The 23456-nt window shown below is 40.6% G+C and overlaps 1 protein-coding gene across 2 annotated transcripts in view; it reads left to right on the top strand.

The window, feature by feature from the left end:
* TfIIS (RNA polymerase II elongation factor) overlaps positions 1–23456 on the top strand; it is a 228798-nt gene that overhangs the window by 54480 nt on the left and 150862 nt on the right. For both annotated transcript variants that reach the window (XM_067151340.2, XM_067151341.2), the window contains one exon: positions 3114–3291. In XM_067151340.2, the coding sequence (XP_067007441.1) occupies positions 3114–3291 (178 nt within the window). The remainder of the gene's footprint in view (positions 1–3113; positions 3292–23456) is intronic.

Below are 23456 nucleotides of genomic sequence, written 5' to 3'. Positions count from 1 at the left end.
AGAAAGGTCAAATCCGGCAGTAACTGTGGAGCGCCCTACCGCTAGACAACGCGGCATCATGGTTTGGGGCGCTATTGCGTATGATTCCACGTCACCTCTAGTGCGTATTCAAGGCACGTTAAATGCCCACCGCTACGTGCTGCGGCCGGTGGCACTCCCGTACCTTCAGGGGCTGCTCAATGCTCTGTTTCAGCAGGATAATGCCCGCCCACACACTGCTCGCATCTCCCAACAGGCTCTACGAGGTGTACAGATGCTTCCATGGCCAGCATACTCTCCGGATCTCTCACCAATCTAACACGTGTGGGATCTCATTGGACGCCGTTTGCAAACTCTGCCCCAGCCTCGTACGGACGACCAACTGTGGCAAATGGTTGACAGAGAATGGAGAACCATCCCTCAGGACACCATCCGCACTCTTATTGACTCTGTACCTCGACGTGTTTCTGCGTGCATCGCCGCTCGCGGTGGTCCTACATCCTACTGAGTCGATGCCGTGCGCATTGTGTAACCTGCATATCGGTTTGAAATAAACATCAATTATTCGTCCGTGCCGTCTCTGTTTTTTCCCCAACTTTCATCCCTTTCGAACCACTCCTTCTTGGTGTTGCATTTGCTCTGTCAGTCAGTGTACATGCCTTTATTACAGGAGATGTATAATTGTTTGTGTTATTTAATATCGTAATCCTATAACATGCTGTTACATTATGTTTAATGGAGTAGACTTACATTGTGCTACTCATAGAGCAACGAATAATTAAGTGAATGAAATTATTGATATGGTCAGTGTCATGATGATATTGTGGGCAAGAATACTGGTCGGATATATGGAAATATATGAAGTAGGAGGAATTATGTTAGGTATGGTGCGCATACGGCAAAATACGGGTTTATATGAGTAATTGGTGATATTTATGAAGCGTAATGCTGATGTTAGGTTAAAGTTTTTGTTCTTGCCATGTGAGATATACGGTAGCGTATCATGTCGGGTTAAATGGAATATGAATACGACTGTATGAGCTTATTGAACCTTCAGGTTTGTTATGGTGTACGATTATCGAAATTATATCCTAGAAGTAACGCATTTATGGTTGAAACTTAATATTTTCCTAGAGGATTTTTTTTTTTTTTTGCTAGTGGCTTTACGTCGCACCGACACAGATAGGTCTTATGGCGACGATGGGACAGGAAAGGCCTAGGAGTTGGAAGGAAGCGGCCGTGGCCTTAATTAAGGTACAGCCCCAGCATTTGCCTGGTGTGAAAATGGGAAACCACGGAAAACCATCTTCAGGGCTGCCGATAGTGAGATTCGAACCTACTATCTCCCGGATGCAAGCTCACAGCCGCGCGCCTCTACGCGCACAGCCAACTCGCCCGGTAGGGGAATTTTACATGTTAGGCTATCTCCAAGTTGATTTCCTGTCAAAGTCATGATTGGAAGTAGGAAACGTCTTCATAATTTAGATAACTACCGTCCGTAAATAGGTGACCTTCATAACAATTTTCTTCGAAATTTTTCGCGGATTGATGATTATTTTTGAATCAAGGTATATCAATACCATGAGAATGACTTGCTTGTTGACACACGAGTGCTACGTTAGGTTAATCCTACACATTTACAAGCAATATTATGAATATATAAGTTTACTTAGTAGACATAATACTTACCTTTAAGTTGATTTTCGTTGATATGTTAGTGAATGGCAAATTTAAGCCATGTTAAGTGGAACTCGCTCATGTTGCTTACGTTAAAAAAAAAACTTGAGAAAACCATAACCAAAGATATTTAACCGATATCTTGAGAAAATCAAGGACAGTTAACTGATATTTAAGTAATACTTTGAAGACATTTTAATAGTTTTTCAAGATGTTTCAAGGACTCTAAATGACATTTGAATGATATGAAATTGACATTCTTGATATTTAACTAGTATTTAAATAATTCTTTCATGACATTTTTATAATTCTTCAAGATGATCCATCAATTCTAAATGATATTTGAAAGATACTTAAATGATAAATAATAATATTTTTCAATGACAATGTAAATAATATTTAAAGAAATATCTACTATATTTTAATTAGGGATCGGAATTCAATGAATACGATTGAACATGTAAATAATTTTGTAACTTCATTCCAAGTGCAATCATTTTTTTTTTTTTCAATAAACTAGGTGATAAGGATTTTGATTGGAATTTCTTGTTATATATTTATTCACTTCATAATTTGAAGAGGTATTTGTAGGAATACATACATGTTGAACAGTGAATGAATCCAAGGTTATTCTTAGTTATTGACTACAGTTGAGCGGAGGTGGTTTGCGAATGAACTTAGAAAAGAAGATGTGCATTTTCCTTAGTTGAGTCCACGTTAAAAAAGGAAAAAGGAAAAAGGAAATATTTTTTCATCACAATCTTTATCCCTGATAGGTATCGTGTACCGGATTGATATATATGGCTGACATCAAAACGTGAAAAGTACGTGGTGTTTGATTGAATGAATAAAAGTAGGTGGAGGCGAAGGAGTACTTATGTCGGATGGGATGAAATATTTGAATGATGCGTCAAGTCTGAATATTTATATTATTATCAGGTTGCAGAGTTTGGGTGATGTACCCATGTCTCATTCCCATCTGCATGATGACTTGATGATTGTGGGGATTCAGTACATTTCTTTGACCGCCCAACGTAAGATAATGGATTATTGGCCGGAGTATTTGAGGTAGTTGTGAGTAAAGGCACGATACCAATAATGTACCCCTGAAAGGTGCAGTATGTATGTATGTATGTATGTATGTATGTGTTACTTGTTATTAGCTACTTCACCCAAATTTTTATACTATGTTAATGAGAAGCATCTTTTAAAGGGGCACAATAACATTTATTGTTAGTATTTTGAAGATAAATATAGGTTGAAGATATTTTAATCTCTCTTGTAAAACTTATTATATTGCTGCTTCTTGGTATGTTGAAGATAAAAGAATGATGTAATTGCGTATACCATTTCACTGCAATGTATAGAATGCAGAACTTGCTGGGTAGGAAATAAATAGACAAGTCTGTTGCTGATGTGATGGAATTTCAGTGGTCTTTTTTTCTCTTTCTTTCTAGGGGCAAGAACAGGCTTTAGATCTTTTAAAAGCTCTTCAGAAATTACCTGTAAATCTTGAAGTTCTTACAAAAACGAGAATTGGAATGGCTGTAAATGCCCTTCGTAAATCAAGCTCGGATGAAGAAGTTATAAGTTTGTCCAAGACATTAATAAAAAACTGGAAAAAATTCCTGTCAGGTAGGTTTCAGTTTTGTAATAACTCTACATACTCATTCTGGAATTGTTGATTTACTTTGCAAATTTGGAGCTAATAACCAAAGATTTTAATAGTCTCAAATTTAATTTGTTATAACAGATCCTTTTGCAATTCTTAATGAATTTAATAGTTTACATTTTGTAAAATGAAGCATCTATTCAATGCTGTTGTCTACAGTGTAGTGACTGTGAGAATGAACAATGGGTTGTGATGACTGTAGTTTCAGATTTTTATGATTAACAAGTTGCCTCATTGGTAACTCTCACATTTATTTTTACCACCTTATCTAAACTGAAAGTTGCATTGATAAACTGGTATAAGTAACTGTTAATTATTCAGTGAGAAAAGATGTACAGTCTATTATCAATTTATATATCAGGTGAACTAGCTGCTTATTATAATGTAGTTTATGAACTGTTCATAAACTACCAGAAAACATTGGTCTCTGTAGTTATGCAAATTGTGCAAAATTGATTTATTTGAATATCCTCTCCAGCAGGCACTTACTATTCAATGATAGGAATTCTGAATGCTCTCTTCTAATGGGCCCCCGTATGTGAAGGAAATGTTCTTACAACGGGCATTGTATCTTGTGACTATACTTAGAATATGGAATCAGCTGCAATCTTTGGCCAGCTTGCTGTGTTCTAGAGTAGCTCAGTGGGAAGGAATAGGGATGACTGAACCATATGTTTGATGGAACAGGTTCACGTCTGGGGCAGAACTTGTATTTCTTTATGTCCTCTATTTTGATGGTAATGAAGATATTGAAGGTGATTTAAGGGGCAAACATAGAGGTCATTAGCCCCCTTAATTTGAGTGACATTTTATCTTGCGTACACATTTTCAGTGTTTGAAGTTTTATTTGGTCTATACTTTAACAGGGTTGGACTACAATAGGGGGTGAAACAAGGGTATACGAACGATAGTTGATAAGGAAGCATGTTGTAGTGCGGCTTACCCAAACAGTCCCTCGACACGTGAATCATAAGATATTTTTTGACAACTGGTTCACTGGTGTCCCTTTGGAAGTATTCTTACACAAGGAAGGACTACGGTCACTAGGGACAGTTCGTTCCAGTCGTGTACCTTACTGTGTTATGACTAACGAGAAAGAAATGAAGAGGAAGGGATGAGGTAGCATGGTCAAAAAGTTGCAATAGTGGATGGTGTAGAACTGTCAGTAGTTTCATGGTTCGATAACAAAGTAGTGAACACTTTGTCAACATATGTCGGTTGCAAACCAGAAGGTGAAAAGAAAAGACTATTCAGAAAGGAAAATGAACACAGAATGATAACTTGTCCATGTTCCATGATAGTCTACAATGACTATGTGAGGGTTGTAGATCTTCTAGATTCCATGTTGGGATATTACAGGATTCAAATCAGGTCAACGAAGTGGTATCTGAAGATATTCTTTCACCTCATAGACTTAGTTTGTGTAAACAGCTGGTTGCTATGGAGAAGAAACAACTCATACTACATGCCCCTGGTTGATTTCAAGGTAACTGTTGCAAATGCCCTCTGTAGAGCAGGGAAAGCGGTATCAAGAAAACGAGGTAGGCCAAGCAACGAAGTCCAAAAACAGCAGCTGGATATTAAAAAGAAGAGGGGGCCTGCAACAGAACTCCCACAGCGCGATGTACGACAGGACGGAGTAAATCGCATACCAATTTGGCTGGAAAAACGTGGTCGTTGCAAGTACCCAGACTGCACAGGAAAATCTTTTGTAACTTGTCAGAAGTGCAATGCAGGATTGTGCTTAAACACGGACAGAAACTGCTTCATGAAGTTTCATGAGGACTAGCTAGGTTAGTGTCATGTTATAAGAACTAGCTGTATTTGTGTGCAAGTGTCATAAGAACTAGCTGTTATTGCATCATGGTTTGTGAGGACTTGTTAAATTTGTGTAATTTCTGCAACCTTTTGTCATTTTCATAGATTAAAACTAAACTTCCAAGTGTAGTATTTTTAATTGGATATGTATAACCCTCTCTGAATGTACCGGTATGCTATTTTCTGTTTCCAAGTTACCACTGATACCATCGAAGGATAATCGTTATTGCAGGCTGTCCTGTATATGGCACAAACTATAAACCAACAACAAAGATCTGCCACATGAAGTTCAGATTTTAAAAACTATTTTTCCATAGTCAGGACACTATATTTAAGCAGTCAGAATTTTTTCAGGAAGAAAAAAAGTCATGCAGTAAGGGGTTAAACATAAATATCTAATAAAACTGAAAGACTTAAAAGATGTGAGAAAAAAAAGTGACGTGATTTAAAATTTGAAATATGATGCACCATTGCCAAGTATCTTTAAAATTCCAATGAAAAAATAAAGGAATGACATCAAAAAGTAATGTGAAAATCTGTGCATAAATAAATTAGAGAGAAATAAACATCCTTGAAAATGAGTCTCAAGAAAATTAAAAGTTTCTTTTTTTTGTAAGTAACTACTTCATAACTCTCAGTATCATTCAGGTAAATTATTACTGAACTGCACTTCTATTTATTTAAATTTTTCTTAGGCAGTAATGAAATATTATTACCTTACTTGGAATTTGACAGGTAACCAATACCTACTAGTGAATAATGGATATTCAATGACCGGATTTTACCCCTAATAATTATTTACCAGGCATTTCTAGTAGAAAATTGAAGTGCACATGAACTAAATTCATAAAATAGCACGAGATACCACTCAACAGAAAAGGGAAATATTCTAGACCAAGCTTTAACTCTTTCCTGCGGGTTGCATAGTAAAGCGTACTGGAGTTGCACAATGTTTCCCGCGGCTTGTGTGGTAGAGCGTACTCGACTTTCAAACTGACTTCCTCTGTCATCTGTTTGCTAAACATATAACTTTTGGGACCAGAGAATTCCCTACGCTTCCTAGATACAACTGACATGCACGGAATGCTAAAATAAAGTGTTTTGTTATACGTTTTCGTAGATAGAACAGACAGCTGCCTGAATATAAACACATCGCAGCAACATGGCTGCACATAACCAGTTCAGTGAAGAGGATATTTGTTACAAAGTAAATTAATATGTTGACGAATGCAATGGTAGTGAGTTTGAAGTTGTAGGTATGATAATAAAAATGGTGCAGGAAGCAGTTGGGACAGAAGATGAACCTGAGGGAAATAGAAATATGGTATATTGCACAGGACAGGGAATGCTCATTCAGGTTCCGTCTCCTGTTAAACTATTAGGCCTACTTGGACAAAACATAATTATCAGTTTTAATCATCCATTTAATTCTGTTTCGGACTATGGTCCTCTACATAATTACATAGTGTTCCAGCTAACGTCAATTTATCTTCCATTCCCATTCAGTAAAAGAAATTTATAATTTGTATGTCCGAGAGCCAGTACAATTTGCTATCTAAGTATCCTTATCCGACGAATTCCGGAAATGAAATAAATTGGGGAATTCAGGGTGGAGACCTGCGTTATCTCCATTACCGAGAAAATAAGAGCCCAATCAGGTCGAGCAGTTCAGACTGACTTTAAGAACAAGCCTTTTAACATTAACTTGCACCATGTTGGATGCTTCTTGATGTATCGTTCCGAACTCAGGGGTGCCTGCATGTAATTAGGTGATCTCATTGTATCATTTTAGAGTAAGTATAGTGTATTTTCCCTTGTTGCAAAATTTGAAACTGATATCTTAAGTGGTGTTTACAGAATAAATTATTTAATGAAGGTACTCCACAACTATACATGACAAGCAAATTATTTCTCTTTAAGTTTCGCCAGACAGTGAGTCAAAGATAGTCCATGGGAAAGGGTTAAAATACTTCGAATGGAAGTAGACAGTAGAGAGAGAATGAAAAATCACAAGTTTGCGTCGTGCCTAAACATGGCATTTTCACCCCAAGAAAAAATGTAATATTACTTGGAAAATTACCACCACAAAAATAAGTAAGGAAGAAAACTTTGGAGATTACTAACTCAGCATCTCATACTAATATCACATCACACTACATTCATTTAAAAGTCATCACTACTCAAACAACGCAAGCCTAGCTCATCCCAAAGCGTCTGATCAACAGACTCTTTCCCCCACCAAAAAGAAAACCATTAGGTAATCAGTAAGGTAATCAAGATAATCTTATCTCGTTATCTTGTCAGAAAAATAGGGTAACTGTTGTGAGGATTATGTCATACATAACAGTGGCAAGAAGAGACACAAGGAAATGAGACTAGCAAAGAAACAAATAAAGAAAAACTCCAAAAAGATAAATATCACTTCAATATTCTACAGGAAGGAACTTAATTTCATCATATTTATAAGTTACAGTTAAACGTGAATAATGACCTGGTGTCCCCCAAGATTATCACCAAAGGTTTTAACGTGGAAACATGCTAATTCAATTATGTTATAAAAGTCTTACACTTTCTGGACATGTCTGTATATGAAAACAGTGTTTAAAATGTCCTTATTTATTATTCAAGGTAACACAGATGTACTACAGAAACCATGAGAGAAAATTAACACGTTCAAAATTTCAAATTATTATTATTATTATTATTATTATTATTATTATTATTATTATTATTATTATTATTATTATGCGGATGTTGATATACTATTGGGCCGATGACCTTCGATATTAGGCCCCTTAAAACAACAAGCATCATCATCATATTCATATTCTATTAGCACGACTGTAATTTCATAAGCGAAGCCGTGGTATTAGGAGATTCCAGTCACAAGAATAGCGATACAGATGCATAATCGTAGGAATATAAAATTCATAAGAGTGGCCAACATTTTGGCATTTTATAGCACGTCACACTTCAACACAGTCGGTCAGAATGAGTGAATTTTTAGTAGATAATTTGTAGCTCACTTACAGAATATGTCCATTATTATTATTATTATTATTATTATTATTATTATTATTATTATTATTACTTGGTTCGTTATGACCCCTGAGGATCACGAGTGACTTGTTCGGTACGTCTTCTTTCTTCCCAATACCTCTTCATTCTCTCACTCCTCTTCTTTCTCTCGGCTTCCGTGATTTGAATCTGGATCCTGGTGTCTGTCCATCTGTGACCTTCCACGAGATTTTTGTATTTGGACCTATCCTGTACTGTCATCAGTGGATATTTTTCCTTTATGCCAATAGTCTCCCAATCTTCTCTGACTTCCTTCATCCACTTATTTCCAGTTAAGCAGGTTGCATTCCATATCTTCTTCGTCAGCCGACTGTCATCCATCCTCATGAGATGTCCAACAAATCCTAACCTTCTCTTTCTTATCACACTCGAGATTGGTTCTATACTCGCATATAGTTCCTGCCTTGATCTGTGTACCCAGATTTTACCTTGCTTTTTGGTGCCCCATATATGTCTCAAGATTCTTCTTTCCTCCTTCTACAATTATATGCATGTTCTCTTGCCTAATGTCAGCGTTTCAGTTGCATATAATGCAGCATTCCTGATGGTTATCGTGTAGTGTCGCAGTTTGGCGTTCCTTGAGAGGTTCTTCTTTCCATATGTAGTCATGGCTGCATATCGTAGTTTCAGCAGCATTTGAGCTCTGTCTGTGGTACTTTTGTTGCTTTGTACTTTACCCGTGATGTTCTCACCTAGGTACCGGAAGCTGTCGACTCTCTCTACCACTTAGCCTTTTACATTCCAATCGGTCTGCGTATTCAGTACCTTCGTCTTCTTGTAGGATATTTAGACCAACCTTTGCTGTAGTCTCAGCTAGATTTGCTAGTGCCAACTTCGCGTCTTCTTCCTTCTCATGTAACAACACCATATCATCTGCGAAGGCAAGGCAATCCACTGTGACATTGTTTTTGATCTTATATCCAATCTGTACACCTTCTATTCCCGTGGTTCTATTCAGCTGTCTCCACTGCTTCACCACTTCATCCAACACTAGGTTAAATAATATGGCGACAGACCATCCCCATGTCGGACTCCTGTCTTAATTTCAAAGCTGTCTGACAACATACTCCGGTATCTTACTCTAGCGGTTGTAGTCTTCAGTGTTTCCCCCACCAATGCATGTGTTGTAGAATCCAATCCTCTGTCGCGTAGGATGTTCAGTAGTGTATTTCTGTCTATTGAGTCGTAGGCTTTTGCGAAATCTACAAATGTAACTATTGTGTCCTTTCCTTTCATGTTTCTGTGTTCTATGATTCTCTTGAGTCCAAAGATCTGTTCTACGCAGTTTCTTCCTTTCCGGAAACCACCCTGGTATTCTCCTATGGTCGATTCAAGCTGTGCTTCCACTCTGTTCAGCAATAATCTCGAGAATATCTTGTACCCAATGTTTAGCAGTGAGATACCTCTGTAGTTCTTATGTACTGGTATAATTATGGCTTCTTTCCAGTCGCTAGGTATCTTCTTATTTATCCAGATGTCCATTATTATTCTGTACATGCTTTCTTCCATTGCAGGACCACCCCATTTGATCTCCTCGGCGCATATACCATCATTACCTGCCGCTTTGTTGTTCTTGAGATCCTTGATTGCCTTCACAACATCTGATCTGGTGGGTGCTCGTCCTTGGTTGATGTCTCTGCTGTACTGTAGAGTCATACTCCCTGTGGGTGCTTCTGTTTCAGTAGATCTTGGAATTATCTTGCCATTTCCTCACATACGCCTGTTTCACCTATTTTCAACTCGCCATCTTGTCCATTACAAAGGGCACTAGGAAAGTTTCGCAATATGAGTAAACGCTTTAGACTTTTTCAAAATAATTTCAACCACACTGAGTACACTTCTCCATACGTCGAAACGAGTCACTGAACGAACTCTGCCACTTTTCTTCGGTTACATTTTCACACCCTTGGTCCCACGTTGCCAGAAGCTCCTCGTCGGATGCAATACGTCGCCCTTTCAACTTCATCTTGGAAAGAGTGCAAAGTCACATGGGGCAAGATCAGGACTGTATGGAGGGTGATCAAGCACAGTCAACCCTGATCTGGCAAGAAAATACATTGATACATTAACACGTCCTGGAGCATTGTCGTGATGCAAGAGCCAAGTGTTGAGCCATGACCTTGGACGGAGCTGCTTGACAGCCTGGATGACCTGAGGCAGACAATTCTCACTCAACCACTTTGCAGTAACTGTCCTTTGTGTTTCTAGCACAACCCGAGTCAGGATGCCCCATTTAGTGAAGAATGCTGCAATCGTTCTTTTCTTCACTGACCTTGACTTTCGCACAGTCACAGGAGTACCCTCACCTTCAAACAGCCACACTTTGTTCTGGGATTTTGTTGGGACATCGTAATAATAAAGCCAAGTTTCGTCACGTGTAACGATGCTATTGACGTTACGCGAAGACCCATTTTCAAACTGTTTTAGCATTTTTCGGCACCATTTCACTCGATGTGCCATTTGTTCCTCTGAAAGTGAATGGGGCACCCAAAGGGAACAAACCTTTCTAACATGGAGATGGTCGTGTAGAATTGAATGAATAGCTGGTGCAGGGATGTGGAGGGTCTGTTCTATCTGTCGATATGTCAACCGCCTCTCTTGCTACAACATTTTCTTTACATCTTCAGTGTTTTCCTCAGTCACTGATTCAGGCGGTCGCTAAGAATGAGGATCGTTTTCAACCCCAAAATTTCCCCTCTGGAACTCTTTGTACCAGCGGAAAATTGTTGTCGGATGTGGACAGTCTTTCCCTAGCACAGGAGTCATTTCCTCCAGGCAGTGGTCAACAGTTAATCCATGAGCAAAATTGTAGCGGATAATTGCGTGATATTCACCTTTAGACCACACTGACATCTTGCTTTCAATCCCTCTGCTTGGTAACAACTTGTGTTAAGGTCGCACCTTGCTGTCTTCTAGACCGGTTTTCACCCCTCTCATCATCCCTCACCACAACAGGGATGTCCAGCCAACTGTTTTTGCGTATTGCAAAACTTTCCTAGTGCCCTTTGTATTTATCCCTTTTTGTATTCCCCATAATATACACATATACTTACAACTTGAAACATAAACAGGGAACAATATGGTACTACATGAAATAGTTATCAACAACACTCGAATACATGTTTAGGTAAGGCAGAATTAGCACACTGCTAATTTTCTAACTACACAGTTCCTATAAAATTTGAGGCTTGAAGCCGATACAGGTTCTTGATTTATGGTGGAAACAGGTCGTTTCGCCTATCCATTGTACGGTAGGTAGGACAGAGTTTCTCACAACACCCAGCCATGTTGTGCAGCGGACAGCCAATGACTGCCCTGGTTCAAAGGCGAGCTGCAGGCGTGCAGCTAGTTGACGAGCGCGAAGCAATGCCCAGGGAATAATTAATGGTAGTAAGTTTACTCAGGAGAATAGCATTATGTATAATTTATTCAATGGAGTATGGTAATTATGGTAACTTCAACTTGAGAGTCTAAATACTCACGTATTGAATGTCACAGTAGGGAATGAATCATTCATACATGAATATTGTATCACCACAAAACATGACCTGGTTATTGCAAACACACTGTTCCATCACCACCCGCGCAGATTATCGACTTGGACTAGTCCCAACAAAAAGCATAAAATCCAGATCGACTTTGCACCGGTGAGGAGGAGATGGAGAACATCTGTCATGAGCACCAAGACCAGACTGGAGGCAGACTGAGGCTCAGATCACAAGCTTCTTATTGCTACCTGCGCACTTAAACTCCACGCCACCAAGAGGACAAAGCAGGCAACAAAGGTCTGTGTCTCAAACCCAGCAAAACTCCAACTACATCTCCAAAGTGGGGCAATACCTCACGCAACTGAAGACACAGAGTCGTGGTACCAGGTCAAAAGCTGGATCGAAGACACAGCTAAGAGATGTGAAACAATTCCAGTCACGAAGAGAAAGCACTGGATGACGAATTATACACTGACATTGGTTGAAGAAAGAATGCTCAGGTCTGATTGGGGAGCCCATAAAGACAACGAAGCTAGGTTTAGGGAGGTGAACTGAAGAATTAAGGCATGGTCCGAGGGAGACAAGAATACCCACCTCAGAAACATTTGTCAAGAATTGGAACACCATGCTGACAGACATGAATCCAGGGACCTCTACAGAAAAGTGAAGTACTTATCCAGGGAGTTCAAGGTGACAACCCAAGTCATCTTTGATGAAAATGGGGAAAAGAAAACAGACCTCAAAAGCATAGCCGAAGTGTGGAGGTGTTAGTGGGAGACACTTTGTAAGTATGATACAGCATGAGCCACAAGAAACAAAAATACCCCAGCAGAAGAGAGAGAGATCATGAGAGATTGAAGGTGGAAAAAGAAATAAAAACATCTTCAGTGGAACATGTCACCTGGAGTGGATGATATCACAGCAGAAACCCTCAAAGCAATGGGAGAAGCCGGAGTAGGCGTGCTGTTGGGCCTATGCAAGAAGGTGTGGGAGATGGGAAAGTGGCCAGACGAATGGTGCCAGTCAATCTTCATTCCCCTCTACAAGAGAAGGGTGCACCCACCGATTGCAGTAACTGTTGCACTGTGGCCTTGATACTGCATGCCAGCAAGGTCCTCATCCACATCATCAATGAGTGCTCAAGAATTTTCTGCTACCACAGATCGCAGAGGAACAGCTAGACTTCGTTGCAGGGAAGGGCACAAGAGAACAGATCTTGAATGTTTGTTCAGATTATCAAAAAAGCCAGGGAATTCAACATTGTGCTGTTTCTATGCTTCGTCGACTTCAAGAAAGCCTTTGACAAAGTGAGATGGGATGCACTCTGGGATACACTGTAGGACATGGAAACTCCAGAACACCTCATAAATCTAGTTGAGGCACTTTACGGTAACAACAGGTCCCATGTTCTCTTCAGCGATGCTCTCTTAGGACCATTCAAGACTGAGGCTGGCATCAGAGAAGGGTGCATCCTGTCGCTTCTGGTCTATAACTTCTTGGAGCACAGTATGAGGAAGGTGCTGGAAGACTGGGAATGAGGCTTTCAAGTAGGAGGAAAGATGATCAACAACTTGAGGTATGAAGACAATAATACCTTCATCGTAGCATCGAGTGCCAGGGATATGGAGATTATCAGTGGGGAGTGTGGAATGGAAATCAAACATTGGCAAGACAAAGGTCATGATCGTGGATCGCGCAGACAACTTGCTACACCTGAGACAAATAGGAGGCTTTAAGGTGATAAACAGATCAATTTATCTCAGTGCCCTATTAACGAGCAATAGGGCTGCTTGGATGAGATCAGAGACTCCTTGCAATGGCAAGCAGTATGTCAGCGAAGATGATGAATATCTGGAAAGACACAGACATAACTAATAACACCAGACTCAGGCTGATAAATGCTCTGTTTTCCCCCATCACCACATATGCAGCTGAAACCTGGACAATTCATAAAGCTGACAGTAACAAGATTAAAGCAGTTGAAATGTGTGTGTACCGCCGAGTTCTAAGAGTATCCTGGACAGAGGACTGGAGGACTGTCCTAGAAGAACTCAAGATCAAGGACAGGCTCATGAAGGAGATTAGCCAGGCCTATTTATGATACTTTGGCCACATATCAAGGAGGACTGGAGATATGGAAAAGCTGATCGTAGAGGGCAAAATGGGAGGAAGGACCTGAGGAAGAGCTTCAGCAAGGTTAATTGACCAAAAGAAGGAAGTGCTTGGAAGTTCTTTACATCTAGCGCAGGATAGAAAAGCATGGCAAAAACTATGCAACCGCACATGACATGGTACCACACCTTGTGAAAGGTACGTGGAAAGAGAGAGAGAGTGAATAGCGTAAGTTGGGTAATTCCAACCATGGGGCATTTCCATCCATCTTCCTTTTCACCCTTACAATGTGTATGAACAAATTAAGAAGGTATTATTTTGACCTTTGTATGCTGTACAAGAATACTAATTGAAGAAAATTGTTACACATTGTAAGGGTGAAAAGAGAGGTGGATGGAAATACCTTGCGTTCAAAATTACCCCAGCTGACCCTGCATACCATAGTGAATGACAGCGCAATTGTTGTAGAATGTTAATGCATCAGAGACCAGGATTTTTGATAGGAACACTACTTCATTTTTCACGTTTCCTAATATTAATTGACTGAAGTTCATTTGAGTTTTGGAATCATTCCTGTGGACCTCTTGGTTTTGATCCAGAGGAGGAGCGAGATTTACATTAATGCAGTATTGGTAGTACGGATGACTGACTGATGTTCACCTGTTCCACAGTTTCCCGTGAATAAAGGTGACTATAAAAGGGACCGGGGACTCTTAACTTGGGAGAGTGGGTTGGCGATCATGGTTCCCTGTGCTGAGTATGGCATTGCTACCACTTCCTTCACTTTTACTATCTGACCTTCTTTGGTCAACTCTTGTTCTTTTCTGATCCAGACTGTATTCAGTCCTAGGGAGTCTTCCATTTTCACGCCCTTCGTGGTCCTTCCCCTTTTACAACCGATACCATCATTTTTAGAAGTGTCGGACATTTTCAGTTTTTCGCCTCATATCAGAGGTAACAGAAGTTGGTTGCCCAGTTAAGAGTAATCAGCACCACCACCCCCTACCACAGATTCATTCTTCCGCTTCCACCCGCAGGGGTTAATATATAATAAATATGTAAGACATAATAAAAAATATCAATGGCCACAAGATATTTAAATATATAGTTCTTATAAATTCTTGCGTTTCTTTGGCCTTTGTTACCCCTGTTCCTTAATTACAGCTTCTCATTTTCAAAACCTTCATAAAACATGTATGTTGTTAAGATACCCTCCCCGTCCGGTGCTTTGACTGAATGGTCAGCGTACTCGCCCTCTTTTCATGGGGAGGGGTGTAAATCAAATATTATTATTATTATTATTATTAGACTGTTATTATTTCGTTTCACCCTCTTAGGGGTACGTTGAATCGATCATTTCTCTGTGTGTTGTTATTTTCATAGTTCCCAGTATTTCTTCATTCTTTCCAATGTTTGTTTCTTCTCTTTTCCGATATATTAGATTTGGCTTTTAATGTAGATTTGTCTGGGAACCATATATTATCTTCTTTAGTTATCACTTTTTTTAAGTTTTTCACATGATGTTTTTACGTCGCACCGACACAGATAGGTCTTATGGTGACGATGAGACAGGAAAGGGCTAGGACTGGGAAGGAAGCGGCTGTGGCCTTAATTAATGTATAGCTCCAGCATTTTCTTGGTGTGAAAGTAGGAAACTACGGAAAACCATCTTCAGGGCTGCCGACAGTTGGGTTCGAGCCCACTATCTCCCGAATACTGGATACTGGCCGCTCTTAAGCGACTGCAGCTATCGAGCTCGGTAGTTATCACTTTACCTCTTCGACCGAATAGTGAATTTTCTGTAGTTTTTCATTCTACTAGGTCTATTCAGTATCTTTAAACCAGTTCAATTTTGTTTTGCGGTTACGGAAGAAGTCAAAGATTTGTTTGGTTAATTTATAACAGTTTATTCTGAGGAGAAGATGATCGTAAAAAATTATCTTCGTTTTTCGCATAGTATCTGAGAGTTCTCAACTTTCTTGTAGTGTGTTTCATTCTTGATGTATATCATAGTATTATTATTATTATCATCATCGACTTATTTTGCATGATGTGGCTCAGGTTATGAAGCCTGCTGTTATACCATACATTATTCTACAGTGTACATTTACAGCATCGTTAATTCTATATCTAATTATAAATTTAAAGAATGGCTATGCAAATTCATACACGAAAAAACATTTTGACAGCTACTATAATAAGAGGTTAAATTATGTTCTAAATCTATTATCTGTAACACTTCTAAACAAATTCATTTCGGCTCGGTAAGTCTGTAGTTTACAGCTGGAAGGGAATTCCACTAAGTGAAAATCTGCGGAGTGTTACACGTCGGTTATAACAAATATGTCGGATCAACTGTACGTCGCTACAACACCGAGCGAGAAGGGGAAGTCGGCGTTCTCGCTCCCACGGCTCTGCTTTCTCACTCGCACAATTCTCCTCACCGGCTGTCTTCCTAGATGGCCTGATCTCTGTTCACCATTCTGGGACTAGTGCTAGAGCGAACCACTGTATCACCAAGGACTGACTAACTGAGCTGTCATAGATTTAACACATTACTGTACCTGACAACAGAGTATGGACGTAAACGAGCAGTAGTTCTTGGCTTGGCCGAGTGCAGTCATATTTTGAACACATTATAACATATCAGTGTTTTATTGGTTGTCGTTGTCGGCAGTTACTCATTTACGAGTTTACAGATTTCATGGCTAATAGCCCTTTTCAATTCACAGCAGTTTGTGTTTAAACTTCCGGTGACTGTACAGGCCAATTCTTGCGTAGAACATACGTCCACACATCGCACAGCTGAGGCACAGGGGAGATCTTGGATGGGTTTGGTGAAGTTTGCATTCCTGTCACTTAATATCTTCATATCTCCGGCGTTCTTGTTCGAAGGGTTGAACTGAGCCACAGACACTTTGCCGCAAAAGTAAACGGTCCTTGGCAAGTGATTCCCAGGTTTGTGTGTTTATTTCTGCCATCTTTAAGGTTTGTTTCCGTTGGTCTATGAAACGTCTTAGGGGGGGCCCCGTGGTTTTGAACTGGAGCCAGTTCAGTGGTAGAGCTGTTCACCAATTTTAAATTAACCTGTTCAACACAACCTGTTACTAGAATTAAAAAGCAACTTTCAAGGAAGATACTCAACACAACTGACAATCATAAAAACGTGAAGACTGATATACACACCGACTTTTTTAACATAAACAAGATCAAGTCACGTTGTGTTTTTACAAAGTGCCTCATTACAGACGTTTTAAGATTTTTAAATATGTTCAATTAGAAAATAAGTTTTTTAACATCACCATAGACACAAATTGTAATTTAAGTATCCTTTTTACACCCCACCTCATCAACCCCCCCTCCCCCCCCCCACATCTTCCAGCACCCTAAGTAATAGTTTTAAGTTCCCATGGGAAAATAGTTTAAGATTTTAATGTACTTACTATTCAAATGGTTTCATCAAAGCTATTCAGAGACAGCTGAATATGACCACTAAGTGGTCGAAACATGTCCTATATATGTCAATGTTTTTATAATTCTGCCAAAAGGCAAGAAATAAAGTATTGATTAGGTAGAATTTGAAATTAATTTGTTGATTGAACTCATCGATACGGTCATGAACTGGACAGTTTGCAATGGAAATATTGTATCGCGCGTGGTCAAAGAGATTGAATTAAACGTTTAACCAAATGTCTTCTGCGAAGAAATTAATGTATGAAGATGAACGCTTCATGTATGGGACGCATTGAGACGTTTTCAAAGTACAGTTTTGACATGTGGCTAATTCTCATGAAGGCTGTACTTGGGTTACGTAGCGGGGGCAAAGGTTAAGCCTGTACCGGTCACCGAGAATGCAGCTGCTATTATAGAATGGGAAGAACGTGACAGTGCAGCAATGACAGATATTATCCTGGCGATTCAACCCTAGGAAATGAAACAGGTAAATGATTGTGTCACTTCGCACAAATTGTGGCTAAAATTAGGGTCTATTTACCAACCAAAGGATCCCTCACAGAAGGCAACATTATTAAAGCAGATTGTGCTTCAAAGTATGAGTGAAGATGGGGTCACGCAATCATTTGCGGAGAATTTTTGATGCTGTGGACAAGCTGAATGGTATAGACGTGGAAGTTAACGATGATTTGTTATGCATATTACTTGTGTATACTTATCTATAGTACCTCGCTATATATGACATCAGAACTGAATTCCTGCACGTTTGTGATGGACCGCGATGCAGATGAACTGTAGCGCCTCAACAGTGGCTGCAAATTGCACATGTGTAAAAATCTGGGCTATTTTTCACTAGTAGAATATTATGTTTCTGATCATTTAAAATTATGAAGATACGTGCAAAAGGTGTTGTAGCAATGTCAGTGAGCATTGATGGTCGCGTTAAAAGATATAACCTGTGCGATACATTCTATTTGTACTAATCTACTGTCAGTTGGGAAGATCGTAGACAGGGGTCACTGCATAGTTTTTGACAAATCAGCCGCTCGAGTTACAGATTTGAACTATAGTACCTTATTCATTACAAGATACTGATGCAGGTACAGAGTACGTCAGGGCCTCTCAAAGTGCAGACTCCCACTCCTCGATTTGGAGCAATAGCGCTGTCTCTCTTATTCATCACATATAGGTGAGATTATCTTTATTATGTTAATGGGTCATATACCGAAAAACAGGGAGCTGAAGATACGCGAAAAGGTTCTATTATGGACCTTCAGATTCGATTGGCATATCTAAACATAACGGATCTATGTGAAGCAGTGAAGAATAAAAGGATAGAGGAAATCAAAGTCATTGAGCACTGAAGAGGATTTTGAATGTGAGATCCGTCTCTAAGGAAAAGGAAAGATGGCACGTACCCATTTTCCAAAAAAGTCCGATAGGAGAATAGGACCAGGGGAGCTGATTCACTCCGACCTTTGTGGCATTTGTGCATTATTTCTTCACATTCATCGACAGTGCAAATGGATGGTGCAAAGTGAAGTTTATGTCAGAAGAATGTTGTTAATAAGTTTCAAAACTTCAGAACACGTTTGAAAACACAGAAAGAGGCAAAGATAAAAATTTTACAATCTGATAGCGGTACAGAGTACGTCAGGGCCTCTCAAGGTGTGTGCACGGTGCAAAAGACAACTTCGCTTGGTTGACCAGGGTGCAGACCCCCATTCCTCGATTTGGAGCAATAGCGCTGTCTTTCTCTCTCCCCGCGCCTGTCTCGCTCGCTCCGCCTGTCTCCCTCTTCCTCACTTGCTCTTGCTCTGTAGTGCTCCAAATTTGAGCCGAGCTTAGCCGAGACGACACGCTGGTCTGAGCTGAGCCGAGTGGGACCGATGCACTTTGCACAGGACCTCTGCGCCTCAGTTTGCACACGTGAGATTTTGGGCATTTGAGAGGCCCTGGAGTATGCGAATTGCCCATTTGAAACACTGTTGTGAGCTCCGGGATCCTACAATTCCTAACGACTCTGCGTAATCTGGAACATAATGGAGTAGCGGAAAGGAAAAAACATACACTTGGCGAGATCACCAGATGTTTGTTAATGCAGTCCGGACATCCTCCCTCTTTCTCGGCAGAGACTGTTAACAACAGAAAAATACATTAATAACAGGTGCCCTCCTCATGAAGCCTGGACTGGAAAGTCTAGGAGTTATGTTTACAATAATGAGAGAAACAATCTCCTTCAGTTCCTTGTCAGGATGATTGCCATCGAAGTGCTGTTGTTGAAGAAATTCATTTGTGCACTGACTTGGGAAAAAATCATGATTGTATTTTTGCTATCTCCTTTCAAAAACTTGACATCACGTGAGGCTATAGGTTCCAAATCTTTTAAATTCGAAAAATTTGGACATGGAACCTAGACATGATCTTATCATATTCTTGAACAAGGGCTCTTGAACGTCATAGGCTTGGTAGAGCAATGCGGGACAGGACTGGCAGCCAGTACGTTGCAGTATTCTTCAGAGTGTCGTGACCTACCTGTCCTGCGAGATGTTCTAGTAGGTTGGTCACCGGCTGTTGATGTTGATGTGTTACCTGTCCTGCTGAGCGATTCTGTAGGGAGGTAAAATTGTAGGTGCGCCCTCTGTCCCGCAACTCCCGAAATAATAGATGAAAAATCATTGTCCTTTATTACTTAGGACAACTATGTACAGTATATACAAATATATTTACAGGTTCTGAGTATGTTGGTCTGACGAGAGCTTGCTTCATGAGCCTAGCCTACGGCTACGCGCTAAGCCCAAATTCTGCCCTGCGGCACTTATGCACAACTTCACTGTCACGACTGACTGCTCGAAGGAACCCGGTCATAAGAGTACGAATTACTGGTCGAGAGATAGCCCCACGCCATCTTGGCTTGGGTTATATCTGCTTTCCTTGAAGCAAAGGTCGGTCCCTTCCCACTACCTTAGGGGTTGGACCCATGGCTGTTACCTGGCTGATTGCCTTGTTAGGTGGCACCCTCAATTACTATTGTGAACTAATTGTCCCAGTAGGTGCTGCTCTCTGCGCACTACTGTCTCTGTCCTTCTCCTTGCACTTTTGTTTCCTTGTCTTTACTAGAGTACAACTGTACTGGCTTTGATCTCTTTGTCGGCGAGCCGCTTGCTCCAGTACCGAATATTAGACTCTGCTTGTCAATAAACAAACAAGCAAACATCCTCTGCTGTAAACATGTCATTGTAGGCGCGTTTCACAAGCTTTCTGCCTGACTAATGCTCTCCACTACTTGTACCTTCACTGAAAAGTTCCTTCTTCCTTCTAATTATTAAATCTTAATATAATTAACATACAAATGTTCTGACACTACAAGGTGTCCCATATTACTGGGTATTACTCTGATACTGATTTATTTCCCTTGATACTCTAAGATCGAATCTCGGCTGTGAATCCCGGCTGCCGTTCATCTGACAGCCCGCCGGCTCGAATCCTTGGGGAGGTCGGTACACGACAAGAGTACCAGAGATGATACGCATGTTGGTGTTAAGTTGTACATTGACTTTCTTCACGTGGCAACTGTTAAGCCATACTGAAGAGCAGTATTCAGCTGCAGAATACACGAGGCCAAGTGCAGTACGTCTTAATGTGTCCGCTGAAGCACCCCATGAAGTTCCACACAATTTAAACAGTATATTATTACGTGATCTCAACTTTCAGCTGCAGAATACACGAGGCCAAGTGCAGTACGTCGTAATGTGTCCGCTGAAGCACCCCATGAAGTTCCACACAATTTAAACAGAATATTATTATGTGATCTCAACTTAAATCCGAGGTTTTCAAGATGCTTTCTATAAGATAGGGTTCGGTCAAGCGTTACCCCGAGGTACTTTGGATTAGGCTTGTGCTTTAGCACTGAGCCATTGAAGCATACTTGGAGTTTAGTATTAGCCAACTAGTTGTGGAGATGGAAGCAAGCAGATTCTGTCTTATTCATGGTGGGTTGTAGTCTCCAGTTTCGGAAGTAAGAGCCAAGTGTATTCAGATCAGACGTCAGGATGGCCTCGGCATGGCTGAAATCTGCACTACACTCTCTCAGCCACTCAGTCTCGCATGTCGGGATAGTATCCGCTGTTCACTCAATCCGTTGAACCCCGTTCGCAGTCTGCACACGTCGGCACCCAGTGTTCCCTTCGCGCTGCACCAGGACACTCCAGGTTCTCCTCCAGCAGCCGGACTCAAGGGACACACACACACGACAGCAGGGAAACAGGAACGAGTCCTCGGCTCCAACAGTTCATTGCTCGTGCAGAAGTCTACCAAAAATTCTCCATTCTCATTCCTAGTACCTAGTCCATGTCATCCCATTACTTGTTCAAGTCCCAGATTTTCAGAACCCACTTTGGCATGGAAGTCTCCCATAACAATCACAATGTCTTTATCATTTATTGCCTGAATGATAGTCTGTAGTTCTGAATAAATTTTTGCCTCATCATCTGCTTTTGCTTCTTCTGTAGGTGCGTAGCATTGGACTATCGAAACATTCCTGATCTTCCCCTTGAATCTTGCAGTGATAATCCTTGGTGAGATGGGCTTCCAATCAATCAGACTGTTCTTTGATCTCTTGTTTATAAGAAATCCCATTCCTTCCTGATGTCGGTCATCTTCATTTGGCTTACCGGAGTAAAGGAATGTTTGTCCCCTCAAAGTTCTTAACTCTCCAAATGTATTCCACCTTACTTCTAACTCCTAAGATATCTAATCTGTACCTCTCTGCCTCGGTAGCAAGTTGTGTTAGTTTCCCAGTCTGATACAGTGTTCTGACGTTCCAAATTCCAATTTTCATGTCCTTTTTCAAGCCAAAGGTCGTCATCTTAGGATCCGTCCGGCTGCTTTTCTTGATTCCCTTAATAAGTTAGTTTTAAGCAACTGCAAGTTATTAGCGCACATTGTCCGACTCGTTGGCTGAACGGTCAGCGTACTGGCCTTCGGTTCAGAGGGTCCCGGGTTCGATTCCCGGCCGGGTCGGGGATTTTAACCTTAATTGGTTAATTCCAATGGCACGGGGGCTGGGTGTATGTGTTGTCTTCATCATCATTTCATCCTCATCACGACGCGCAGGTCACCTACGGGTGTCAAATAGAAAGACCTGCACCTGGCGAGCTGAACCCGTCCTGGGATATCCCGGCACTAAAAGCCATACGACATTTCATTTCAGCGCACATTCACAGAGTGACATGGTGGGGCTGCCACGTTTAAGCCTTGACACTTGTTCCCACCCCAGATGTTACGGGTGGAAAGGATGCCATTTACTGCATCCTTAATTGTGATATGGTTATTCGCCTTATATTTGGTCACCAGAGCCTCGTGTGTGGTAACAGGGAGCACCACGGGAAGGTGAGGTTGACTTCTGCAATTGGAGAAGCTATTTGTTGCGCATCCAACTGCCTTGCACCCCCTAGATACATGTAGTTACATAATATTAATACATACGAGTCAATGGCTGCTCCAAATTAAAATATAAATACTGTAAAATTGTTTATTTAAGTGATAAATCTTCATTATTGTCCGCATAAATGCATCTGTTACATCGGAGTTTAAACGTTTACTTGACCATCACGTAATGTGCGCAAGTGATGTTTGAATTAGCGTGGAATTAATTACGAGCTCAATTCCTTTTACAATTTGCTTTATGTTGCACCGACACAGATAGGTCTTATGGCGACGATGGGATAGGAAAGGGCTAGAAGTGGGAAGGAAACAGCCATGGCCTTAATTAAGGTACAGCCCCAGCATTTCCTTGCTGTGAAAATGGGAAACCACGGAAAACCATCTTCAGGGGGGCTGCCGACAGTGGGGTTTGAACAAGCTTGATTCCACATGACGTCACAAACTCAGCAACGGATGTTACATGATTATAAACGAGCAGTAGAACACTAGAAGTTCAAAATACTTTTCTTATGTCTTACTCATGAATATAACACTTAAAAAAAAAATTCAATTTTACATTAATGTTTACCTGTCTGATATTACTATTAATGCTCTGAGGGGGATGCAATGAGATTTTATCATATTCATTTTCTACGTTGTATTCCCCTCCCGGTTACTCATTCCTGCCTCCCAGCTGACAAAAATTTCTCGGGAGAACACTGACAATGTACGGCGGAATGTTATCTTGGGAATCC

Source organism: Anabrus simplex, chromosome 7 (assembly GCF_040414725.1).
Source record: "Anabrus simplex isolate iqAnaSimp1 chromosome 7, ASM4041472v1, whole genome shotgun sequence".
Classification (NCBI taxonomy): domain Eukaryota; kingdom Metazoa; phylum Arthropoda; class Insecta; order Orthoptera; family Tettigoniidae; genus Anabrus; species Anabrus simplex.
The sequence above is the reverse complement of the archived record's forward strand: the minus strand, read 5'-3'. Positions and strand labels throughout refer to the sequence as shown.